The sequence below is a fragment of the Boleophthalmus pectinirostris genome, unplaced genomic scaffold (assembly GCF_026225935.1).
Source record: "Boleophthalmus pectinirostris isolate CB_2022bp ecotype Guang Dong unplaced genomic scaffold, ASM2622593v1 HiC_scaffold_19, whole genome shotgun sequence".
In the NCBI taxonomy this organism is placed as follows: domain Eukaryota; kingdom Metazoa; phylum Chordata; class Actinopteri; order Gobiiformes; family Gobiidae; genus Boleophthalmus; species Boleophthalmus pectinirostris.
In genome coordinates, this window is record NW_026571140.1 from 26,128,790 (window position 1) to 26,141,484 (window position 12,695).

General features: G+C 38.4%; 1 protein-coding gene across 1 annotated transcript; it reads left to right on the plus strand.

Annotated features, from left to right (window-relative positions):
- The first annotated feature begins 6,594 nt into the window (after nt 1–6,594).
- On the plus strand, nt 6,595–8,188 carry LOC110172908 (BTB/POZ domain-containing protein KCTD12-like). The gene has a single exon (XM_055154914.1). It carries the CDS (start codon nt 6,751–6,753, stop codon nt 7,534–7,536), a length of 786 nt encoding a protein of 261 aa, XP_055010889.1. The 5' UTR covers nt 6,595–6,750; the 3' UTR covers nt 7,537–8,188.
- The last annotated feature ends 4,507 nt before the right edge of the window (nt 8,189–12,695 follow it).

Consider the following 12,695-nt stretch of genomic DNA (forward strand, 5'->3'; position numbering starts at 1 on the left):
CCCATAATGCTTCAGATTACCAAGTAAGTCAAAACATCTCTTGCAACACGAGGTAATAAGCCTTGTGTTGCATATATGCTACATCAGGAGGGGCATCCAGCTATCCACCAAATCCAGCCAGATTACTTACAAAAGATTACCAAACAGCAAAGCCAAGTAGATAAGAACAGTTTTATATGCTTGTTAGTCCTGTCAAAAGCAATAAAACATCAACCAACACATCCAAACCTGTACCCGAACCACAAATGCAATTACATAATCACTGTAGTGCTATTCTTGGTTTAAACTGTGCATTCTGCAGTCAGCTCGCCATACAGACAGCTCATATCTCATCTCAGACTCATGCACCGCCATCTTGACAGCGCTTGTCTATTTATGTCCTTCTTAAGTAATGTCCCCTGTAATTTGATTGGGAAGCAACTAATTGAAACATGGGGAAAATGGATTGGGAAGTAGTGGTATGGATCTAGATAAAATGTGCAGGACATTACAATGGGTATAAGGCAAGAATCGTGAAACACATCTATGCATGAGATGATAGGGGATCTAATTGTTTCCTATATATCTGCCCATCTTCTCCATTAGGCATTAGAAGCAGGCTAAGGGGCTTCTTTAGAGAAATAAATGTAGCGCCTGGTCTAATCTAATCAGTAACGCAAACCCAATTACCACACAGCCTTGTTCCCCTACACAGACCACAGGTACAGTCCACAGTTCTGGACACGACTGCAGGAATGAGTCTGGTTTTCATTTTTACCAAAGCTGGGAGTCAAACACGTCACCCCACAATGCACGTTTACTCGTGCCAGATCAATAAAAATGAAATTGTTCTTTTTGTCTCCCCAAAGGCTCAACAAAAAGGTTGTAAATTAACCTAAGAATCTAAGTGTGCAAGTTGTTTCAGATTGTCAAGATAAACCGTAATAAGCAGCTCATTAATTCAGCTAAAGATGTTGCAGGAAAAATTCAAGTTGCTCCAGAGCAGTAAAGAGAGAAAGGAGATTTTGGATGTCTTTACTATCAGTATTGTAGGTATTTGTAAATTTACGTTTTATAGCACAGCTTATAATATACATAAACCCCAAGACAAGATAAGAAGTATTTTATTCTGCATGTGCAAACTTTATAGTACAAATTACTCTTTTAGCTGAACCACTAACGTAGTTTTTTTTTTTTTTAGAGATGCATTTACAGTATAGAATATAGAATACATGTGAGTCCTCTTTTCTGTTAGATCTATATATACAGAAGGGGACTCCTCAGAGGCAGGTCAGCAGTTTTTCTGTCCATAGAAAGTCACTGGGGAGAATAATGTAGAGCCCACACACACTTCACTTACAAAGACACACATTAGCCCCAAGGGAGCTGTTCACTCAGAGACTGAAGAAGAGGATGAAGAGAGAGGAAGAGGGGGGAGGGGCTGACCATTTACACACGGGACATCGTGTTAACGGATACAGACAAGTGCCTTTTTCAACCAACTCTATAGCCTGATATCTACATGTCCACTGTGAACTTGTATGCACTCGAGCTGTGGGTAGTTACACAGAGAGGGAGAGAAGGTACAAAGGCTTGATGGAAAATACTTTTTTAATTTTGTTAATGTCCTCTGATTTGGGATGTCGTTGGTTTAGACTTCGAATTAGAAACGTTATTGATCCACAAGGGAAATTCTTTAGACACACACATCACAATATATTATAATAACAAAGAGCAAAAATATAAATGGTAATAATAATTAAAAATAAGTAGAAAAAAATAACAAGTTGCAAGTTTATAGTTAAAAATCACATCAGATTTTTGTTATGATTTGTTCTGGTTTGTTCCATCCTTTTATATTTTGTGTTACTTCTTAAGATCTAGTGTCTTTGTCCCTGTCCTCATTTAACCAAAGATGTATGAAAAATTTAATCAGTTTAGTATCACAGACCAGCAGTAAAGACTCACATGCATATTTTTGACATGAGCAGGTAATACTGGAAATTCTTATGCACAGTGGGCACATAAAACAGCTCAATAAAGCAGAGGTCCATTCTTTGTTCCAATAGTGAATATCAACAATTTGCAGACACCAGGTTTTGATTTGAGGTTGCGCATTAGAGAAGAAATAAAGGACGAAGAGGGAAAGTGTTGTCATTGGTCTGAGCTCATCCCTACGTACATTACTGCCCCCCCCCCCTCACTGTCAGGAGGAGGGAGGGAGGGTGAGTCGCATCAGTGTCCCGCCTGAGTCGGAGCCAGAAGAGCCATTAGAGCTGATTGAGGAGCACAAGGGTCCAGACGTAACCCTGAGAGAAGGTGACAGAACGTACACACAAAGCACCGCACTAAACTACACTTGGACAATTATACAGTCACATAAAGCATGCAACATCACAGCTGCACAAGACACAACGTGAGAAAGAACAATTAAAGGGCTCATATTATATTCTGATTTATGTTATAATGTTGTTTCGTCATCATGTTGTTTCATACACACATGTTTAACATACAAATCCTGCGTATATAGGCTGAGTTTTTCTCAAAAAGAAAACTCTCTGTTCCACCTTGTGATGTCACACGGTCATACAGGAAGTGCTCCACTGTGTTTTTAAACTACATACACCTTCACTAGAGTTATTTTGACAATTTCAGCCCTCAACTAAATGTAAAAGGTTGTTAAATTGTTGCTTTTAACTTGAAAATTACCGCTCCAAGATATCACAAGGTGACCTCTGGAGATGGAGACAGGCTAGTATTAAAGGATTACTCAAACATTTGCAAATGAAACAAAACACATCTTCACTTTTTATAGTATAACATGACTTAAAGCTCACAAGAATCAATTTTGCGTAATACAGGACCTTTAAATATCTACTGGTACTGGAAAATGACTGTGTGTTAGGTCCATACAAGAAGGGCTGGACCAAGTCACGAATCTCATGCAGCAGCCATCTTTAATAGCTCTGCTCAGACAGTGAGAGATACAGGAGTGCATTCATTCTATACTCCATACAACTGTACAACAACTCACCCTTATGTAATACATGACCTTATGTCAATCACTATTTAATCATCGCATTGTTTCCCCGGACGACCTCTTGTATATAACTGAGATTTATATTTCTGTATTTTTATTTTTCTTCTGCATACACAATATACTACTTACCATTTTTATTTTTGCTCTTTGTTATTATATTTATGGTGAGGTCTGTCTCCAAATAATTTCCCTTGTGAATCAATAAAGTTTGTCTAAGTTTAATTCTGATGATGGCTGATAATGGAAGAATGACCCAGGGTGGAGAAAGTCAGAACTACTCAAAAATGGCAAATGTGAAATACACGGAGAAAGGCTGTAAATAAATAAATAAATAAATGAATACTAAAAAAAATTTAATAAAATACAGAAAAAATGACTTAGCCCTGGCTAGGTTTTACAAAACAAAGGTAAATATTCAAACAATACATTAGGCTAATCTTTAAAATTATTATTTAATTTTTTTATTATTTTTTTTATTATTGTTTAATTTTAAAGATTAGCCGTATTGAGTCAACATAAATGCTTTGGATACGTGAGATTGTAACTATATCAATAATAACACTGCAACAGGTCAACAACATAAAAATTACAATAATAAAATGTTTAAACATATTAAAAAAATGTGATTTAGGTCAGGTAAAACTACAGATCGTATGTATCTTTTACACAGTCTGTGGGTAAAACAGAGTTGCCTTGATTTTGTCAGATGTGAATCCGCAATAGCTGAGCTCAGATACATAGAACTCAAGAGCCGGGGCCCCTGCAGGTTAGGATCCGCCCTGCTTGGGACGTTAGTGGCTTTGGCAAAGAGACGAGGGCCACATGAAGTCAAAATAGGGAGCCAGATATTTTGGAAGGACGATTTAGAGTTTGTTTATGTCACTGACGAAGACAGGAAACACTGAGGAAGGCAGAGATGATGAAGTCAGTGAAGGAGAGAGACAGGACCTGCGCGCGCGTCACACTCCAGCGCGTGACAGACAGTTACCGTCCCGTCAACAGTCGCGCGCGCATCCAGTGCCCCACGTGAGCGCAACCAGGGACAAACAGGCCACAAGCAAATATGAACAAAACTAACACAACATGCCAGCGCCAAAGACAGAGGGCCCACCAATCAGGTCGATTTAAAACAGACCAACATCTAGCTCCAGCAGCAATGTTCTGCCAGACTAATGTTAACAACTCTTCCAAAAACAGTTTATATTAGAATATATTTTTAGTGATCATTTTCTTTTATTGCCAAATAATTATCGCATAATAATTATCATTATGGTGCATTTAAATACAAAGATTTGCATATAATACCCTTTAGACCAGTGCAATATTAGTGTCAATGTTAATTTTCATAATTCAGAGAAAAACATTCTTGACAGAGTTCCCTGAGTTTATTCATTGTATTTTCAAGCCCCGTTTTTACTTCTCTTATCACAGTATTGCTACTGCAGTTTCTGTGAAACAGAAGCTGCAATCACTGGTTTGTCTAATCATAAAAGTCATGGCAACCGGTTGTCAGCAGCAACAAAGCTATGACATTATTATGGCCTAAACCGTCCACTAGAGGGCGGTGCAGCTCGATTTAACCCTCACTTTATCCTCCTATCCTATTTTTACAAATGCTCATCGCTCCAGTTAAACAGCCCACTAAACAGTATAAACAACAACTCAAACGTATCTAACTTTTATTTATAAGTTATTTGCTCATAAAATAAGTAATTAAGTATACAATGTTATTGTGAGCTGGACCTGTAAACTTGACCGAGGGTTGTTGCAGATAGATACATTTATTGGCATATGGTGAAATATTCTAGGTAAAGCCAAAAAAATTGTTATTATTGAGTGTGCAATAACTTTTTCTGTGATGTGCTGGTACAGAAATCTAAGCGCCAGACCAAAGAAATCAGTCAAAGTAAAAGAGTGAATGTGAGTGAGAAGATCGTGAAAGCCCATCAGATTTTTTTCTTTTTTCTTTTTTTTTATTTTTTTATCTGAGCCTCCAGACAGATGAAGAGGAAGGCTCTGAGAATCTGGTTCAATGGTGTTCAGTCCACTCACAGTCCGGCCATGAGATATTGTACCTCTGATGATATAGGACAAGGACTGAGCTGGCAGTGCGGGGCTGGCACAGCACAGAAATGCAATTTCCTCTTGTGAAAACTTTGTTTTCGCCTAGCTAAACTCTTTAAAAAAGGAAAAAAAAAAAAAAAACTCAAATTTAACCTGAATCAAATTTGCTAAATAAAATATATACATATGTAATAATGAAATTAAAACCAACAATGGGAGCATGCTCAGACGTTTACTTCAAATAAAATTGGAGGAAGCTGATATTTAAATCTGTCTAATTATAGTTTCTAGCTTTCACAAAGCCTTTGGCACATTGGCATTCACATTCACTTTTTCACATTCACTTTTTTTTTTGGCAACAAGTGCAGTTAGAGCAGCTTTTTGAGGTGTAAAGTGAAGCAGGGTGGACCACCCTTGCCCGACTAATCAGTTCTGATCTCAAAGCACATTTTTCTTACAAATTTACAATAAATAAAATGTTTAAAATAAGACAAAGACAATGCAGCAGTATGCTTTTTGTCACATTCTGCTTTTACAATAAACTTGGGGAGACAACAACATTTACTTATTTATACAGAAAAAGTTGGTCACTTCAGTTTTTAGATTAAAGCCATTTTCTAGTTCTCTAAAATCCATGAAAAGGTCTCTGTTGTCCATAGTACACTGCCACGCCCTGACCTCTATGTCCTACAGACTGGGCAGTTTGTTAGGCCTTAGCAATGGTTCCAAACTTTAACAATATCAAGCAATCATTTAATATACTCTAGCTGTCCACTAGATGGCAGTGCAGCTCAAGATATAAATTAGTAGGCTTTAAATGCAGCCCATAGTTTACGGGCCTTGTGGATTAAATAAATATGGGTTAAAAACCGATTTGGCTACAGTGGCAGAATTAATCTAATTTGGAATTTATCTGACCGAAACTTTTGTGTGATATTTGCGGTCTATATGATAAAACATAATTCAACTTAGTTTATTCTCGCTGTTATGACATTCTACAGGTCTCTGCCTGTTTGGTCATTCTGATTCTTCAGAGGTTATGGCTGCTGTAGATACATCATCAGTAACATTTAATCTGACACGGTCCCGATGAGTCACTGTCCTTTCTGCACAAACACTGCGATGTATCCTCAAAGTGACTGGGCCAGTCTTCAACACCTGCCGTCATCGGTTTCTCTCTAATCTTCATTTGAATGTGATTTGCATGCGTAGACATTTCCACAAAAAGCTATTTAGACTGCTACAGAGTCCACTTGTCATCAGAAAAATGCTATTATAAAGACATTCAAATAGTCTATAAAACAACGTGTTAATGCAAATATTGTGCAATAAAGGATTTTGCCTATTTCCAAACGTATGATGTAGGCTATTGAATATAAAATGTTTGAAACGTAAGAATTTTATGGAGGACAACAACAGTCTGTTGACTGTTTTGCCAGTGTGGGGATTTTACACCACTAAACAACAACTGTGGCTTCGGGTTACAGAGAGTTCTTGAAGGCATCATGACAAAGCGGACCAGTGAACAGTTAACAGTGGCCAGTCATTTCTCTCCTCCTCCTCCCACTGGTCCACAGCGATATAAACATTCCTGCAGAGACCTCAGTGTCCAACTCTGCATCCTCTCACTCCTTAATCTAGTTCTCAACAACTTCAATTGAAGAACCATGGCACAGACCGAGGCGAAAACCTTCAGTGACGTTGTGGAGCTGAACGTGGGTGGACAGGTCTACGTGACCCGGCTGGAGACTTTGAGAGCGGTGCCAAACTCCTTACTTTGGACCAAGTTTACGCAGAGCTCCCCGGGCGACCTGCCAAAAGACAGCAAGGGCCGCTTCTTCTTCGACCGCGACGGTTTTCTGTTCCGCTACATTTTGGATTACTTGCGCGACTCTGACCTTATTCTGCCAGAGTTTTTCAAAGAACGGAGGAGACTGCTGAAAGAAGCGGACTATTACCAGTTGCCAGCGCTGTCTAGGCTCCTTGATACAACCAGTAAGGATAACTCATCCGCAGAGGACAGTGGGGAGGCCGAGGAGTCAGAGCTCAGTCCAGTCACTTCATCCTCGGACAGAGGGTCACGCTCCCCGGGGGCCTGCGCCGGATACATCACTGTTGGATACAGGGGCAGCTACACCATCGGAAGAGACATCCAGGCCGACGCCAAGTTCCGCAGAGTAGCTAGAATAACCGTATGCAGCAAGATCTCCCTGGCCAAAGAAGTGTTTGGTGACACGCTGAATGAGAGCCGAGACCCCGATCGCCCTCCTGATAGGTACACGTCCAGGTACTACCTCAAGTACAACTTTCTGGAGCAGGCCTTTGACAGGTTGGCGGAGGCGGGCTTCCACATGGTGGCATGTAACTCCACCGGGACCTGTTCGTACGGCAGCAACGACCCCGGGGAGGACAAACTGTGGACCAGTTACACAGAGTATGTTTTCAGCCGATGAAATGTGTAAAATGTGTAGTGCGTAAAAGTGCGCATAAAATATGGGCATAGTTTAACACATCATTTTTAAAGAATCAGCTCTATTAGCACTGACAGCAGATGCGTTTTCCGTGTTTTGTAGTTGCATACTTGGACATGAAGTTCTCTTTTAGTTTACTTCCTCATTTCTAAACGAGGACTCATCCCGCACACAAGCTCTGGTTGACGTTCAGGGCGAGCGGGGTCAGTTCTGTTTGCGCGGCTCTGTCACTGTGTTTTACTGCCGTGTTGGCTTCCTGCTTTATGGCTTTATTTCTTTCACTACGACTTAACTGTGGATGGCAGGGACGACATTATCATGTTTGAGTCTTCTTTATGACATTTGCACGGTAAATATTTCCTTATCATAAATCATGTCAGGAGGATAGGGCCGTATTATTATACGGTGGTATATTATAAATTCTGAATGGTGAAATGTCATCAAAATGTCGCATATATAAATAGGAAGTTGAAACCCATCAATAGCCAGATGTCTTAATGTTCCTCTTGAGCTTTAACTATGCATCAACATTTACTGAAAAAGCACATACCACCAGAATTTTGTATGTTATGTCATGAAATTTCAGTTTGATGAAAATCAAAATTATTCAAATAAAGTTCACACTGATGCATTATGTGTCTATATTTTTCTTCTTCTGCTATGTTTGACACCAGAAAGCAAAAGTGACACTTTTTGAACATGCATAATTCATGGATAGTAGTACAATGCATATTTTTATATATATGATTCTGTACATGTATAAAACAGCCATGGACAAGAGATTAGTGGATTACCACAGAAAGAGCAAAGCTTTGTCACAACAGGGACCAGCTTTGAGTCACATGTTTCTCTAATGGTGACCAACATCTGTCATAACACAAGCTGTCTTTCTGGGAATTCAGAAATGGCATCCACTTGTAACCAAAGATATCAAGGATTATGTTTTTATCTTAAATGTAACTTAATGGGGCCACCTTGTCTCCATGGAGATGTGATTGCTTCGCATGGAATGTTTCATAGTAAGGCATTTTTAATGAAATTCAGAAACATTGAAACTGGTCAATAATAACAAATTAGCTCTACAAACTTGAAATATTAACCTTATGCCTTGAAGTCTTTTTACCTGACAACAATCACACTGAATTTGAAAACTGGCACTAAAATGTCACAGTATAATAATATGCCCAGTTTTTTCCAATGGCAAGTATGATTCTGTGGTGGGAGGGAGGTATTTTCTTAGTAGCGTCCTGAGGCATAAGTCCAAGACGCATTTGAGACATATAAGGTTTGTGTAGGACGAGTGAGTGTCTCCTTGAATGCAAATGTGTGAAAGAGTGGTCAGTTCCACTGTAGGAGAAAAATAATTCCAAATACATGTGTGTCGGTGCAAACGCAGCCTCCCACACACTTCTGCTACAAGAGCCTCAGAGATAGACTCTGGCACAGAGGAGACAAGAGCCACAGCCATCTGGACCAGAACGACTGAGGTCTGACCCACCATGCAATCCAAACCAAAATGCTACATATAGATAAAATGCTCCTTTCATTTTTTACATCACTCATGTGTTTATACTATGCTGAAGAATGGCTTAAGAATGACTACACTTACACTGCACTAATGTTACTTCTATTGGAAAGCATGGCTGCAATTGCGTGTCTCTGATTCCTGGTCACATACATGAAAACAGCGTCATTTATATGATATTCTTTATGTCTTTTGTATGTTGTGTGGGTGCTTGTTTGTGCATGTGTGAGCAACAGACTGCTGCACCATCTTATTTTACTAAAGAGCGCTTATTTTAAATTACGGTTTAGATTAAGTTCTATGTAATGTTATATTTTTCACAAGACTGTCTTTGTTGAAAAATAATATGTGCATTTGATCTTAATGCAATAGTTTATTGTCAAAGCACAAAAAGCCTTTGTACAAAAATGAACATATAAATTTACACCAAAGTGTTTTTGAGGAGGAGGTCCCTTTGTCACATGATTTGGTCACAGGACGGACACTACACAGACAGCAGACAGTTGCTTCCTCTTCTTGGCTCTATCTCGATCAAAACGTATTGTATTTTAATGTACAAGTGTAAAATTCATGTATAATATTTAGTATGTCACTATCTTAGTTACACGTCTGTGAAATGTCTGTTGTTTATGACTTTGAAGCACTTCAAGACTAAAAATAGCTTTTTTTCCAACAGCTAGCAGTGTGCTAAATAATTCCCTGCCATAAACATGTCTTTTTATATGAAGTATGGCTTGGCTTCACAATGCTCTCTTGTCTGTGTGCATCAGAGGGAGTAGCTAGGAGTTTTTGGGTTTTTTTTTGTTTTTGTTTTTTTTTTTTAATTATTCTTATTATTATTATTATTTAACAATAAAGGAATCAATACATTTCAGGAGTAGCCATGTCATATCACTTTGAAATTTTGTTGTCATTTTTAACATACTGATAGCACCATACACTTTTCATTTTGCTTAACCTTTGATATGTAATGATTTTTATTTCTTTATATTTTTGAAGCTACAGTCTTCCACAGTAGTGCACTCACACCTTCGGTTGTGTGGTGCCTGTGTGTGTGGTGACCAAACACCTCAGAACATTTGCTTGGTTCATGCTGCCTTGGACTGCTCTGAGTCTTAAGTCATAAAATTGGACAAAGACTTCCATTGAGCTACAGGGGGTTGAAGATGTGATCCAAATGAACTAATTTGGAGATATCACAGCCTCATATTGCAGCCTTAAAGTGCTAAATCTTTCACATTTTACCACACATTACCGTGACCTCCAAGTCTGTCATTATTTTGGTTCTGTGAATTTTCAATAGACACATCCCACTGTACACTCACGTATAAAACAGCACATAATGAAGCTAAGCTGTGTCTGTGTGGAGTCGAGGTGTAAAAAAATACATTCTCGGTAGCGACAAAGGGATGTGAAACAACCTCCGATCTACCACCTATTTTTATAACCAGCTCTGACAGACACTGTGAAGATACTGTTTTAATAATACTGTTTAAATCTATTCACCCACTGAGTGAGATGTTAAATTTGCCGTTAAGAAAACATCAAATTTCTATAGCCTACACACATATATTGCAGTCAAATATTGTCCTTATTTAGTTTCTATACATCTTCATATTAATTAAAAACAAATGCATTCACGAGTTTATATTTGGAGAACAGAAAGAAAAACTGTTTGAAATGTAATCACACAAACTCCCCAGCTTTGCCAGAGTGATGTGAAAAAAGGAAATATGATAGCTGTACTACCTATTGAATGGTGAAAAGTCCTCAAAATGTCGCTTATAAACGGGAGGCTGAACTCTATGAATAAAACCATGAGCACAGAGCTATTCTCTTTGATGGTCAGATCCATTACTGACCACAGTCCTGAGCTCAGCCTCCTCCTGAGCCCCAGCAGCTCTCCACACGCTGAGCAAAGAGAGGATGTGTGCAGCATCAGACCCCTACAGAGAACAGAGAGGACGATCCTGCTCCTACAAAGGCCTCCTGTCAACATTCATAACATTTACAATCAGCAAAATGTGAACTAACAGATGTATTACCCATTAACAATTAGTATACCTTTTCTTATCTGAAAAATGTTATAAAATGGTCATAATTTAAGTTGAATCAATTAAGCTCTTTAATCTCTGTGAGTGATTTGGAGGTCTTGGAGAGATGTATTACAGGACAAATGTAAGTATTTCAATATCCTACATCTTGAATAATTTACATAAAACTTGAAACTAAAATAACTTTATCCAGTAGGTCACTTTCAAAGGTCCTATATTAAACAAAATGAATTCTCGTGAGCTTTAAACCATGTTAAAATATTCTTACTTCCTCAGAAACATAACTGGGGTTGTGTTATGTTTCATTCACACATTTTATTATTAGTCTTTCTACTTCACCAAAGCTCAAAATGCTCTTTTCCACCTTGTGATGTCACATAGTGGTGGTTTTCAAGTTAACAGGAATCTTTTGCCTTTAGTTCAGAGGAGATTGGCAATTCCAAGTCTGAAATTATCCAAATAATTCTAGTGAAGATGTATGGAGTTTAAAAACACAGTGGAGCACTTCCTGTTATTTATATTACCACATTACAGTGAAAGAAGAGCACAATCTTAATATACAGGGTTTGTGTTAAATGTGTGAAAAACAAAACAACTCTGAGTATGTGTTTGATGACGAAATAACATAATATAAAACAGAAACTGGCCTAGTATGGGTCCTTTTAGGTAAAACTCTTGTGATTATTATGATAACATCAATGCATGTTTAGACAAACAGCCTGTCCAATGTTAAGAGCTGAAAGACGAAGATTAAGCATCCGTTTACAGAGCCGTAATGACAAGGCCAACATCAGTGACATGGAATGAACACATGTTTTTATGATCTGTGCTGCTGTTTTGGCCAAGTCTCACTTGAAAGATTATGTAATCTCAATGGGTCTGCTTAAATAAACAGACACAATATTAAGTAAACCATTATTGTCAGTGGTAGTGTACGGGTTTCACATGGATATTGCCATTTGTAAACATTACTTCTATTCAAACATAACCTAGTGAATTTCTGAGTTTGTGACCCTGCATGACTGGTTGGTTCATGTTTACACAATAATAAAGCCCTATAAGGTGTCTTCCTGTTTGTAGATAAGGGCTTGAGCAGACTCAGGCTCCTGTGTATTCTGTGGTTTGTCTGTCCGTCCTTGGGGCCTCTGGACTCTGTCACAGCTGTAGAGATGACACTGGCACGTATCAGACCCTCCCATGTCTTCCTCACTACTTCCTGTGTCACTCAGACATAAAACAGCATAATGCAAACAAATGAACTGATGGACTGGACTCATTTTAAACACGAATCATATTTGAATTCACTTAGGTGAAACTTCACAGAATAGAGTAATAAATTCACCCGTGCAGCATCGCAAGTGGAGTAAACTAAAAAAAAAAAAGATATGCAAATTTTGAAAGAAAAAGTATTTGCTTTCTCAGCAGAATGGATAGTAGCTGTAGTAACAATTACAGTGGTAGTAGAAGTGATTGCAGGTTTAGTTCTCATTATAGTAGTAGATGGAGCAGATTTGTTTTAATTCTGAACAGAATAGAATCAACATTTGAGTTATTTTGTCAAC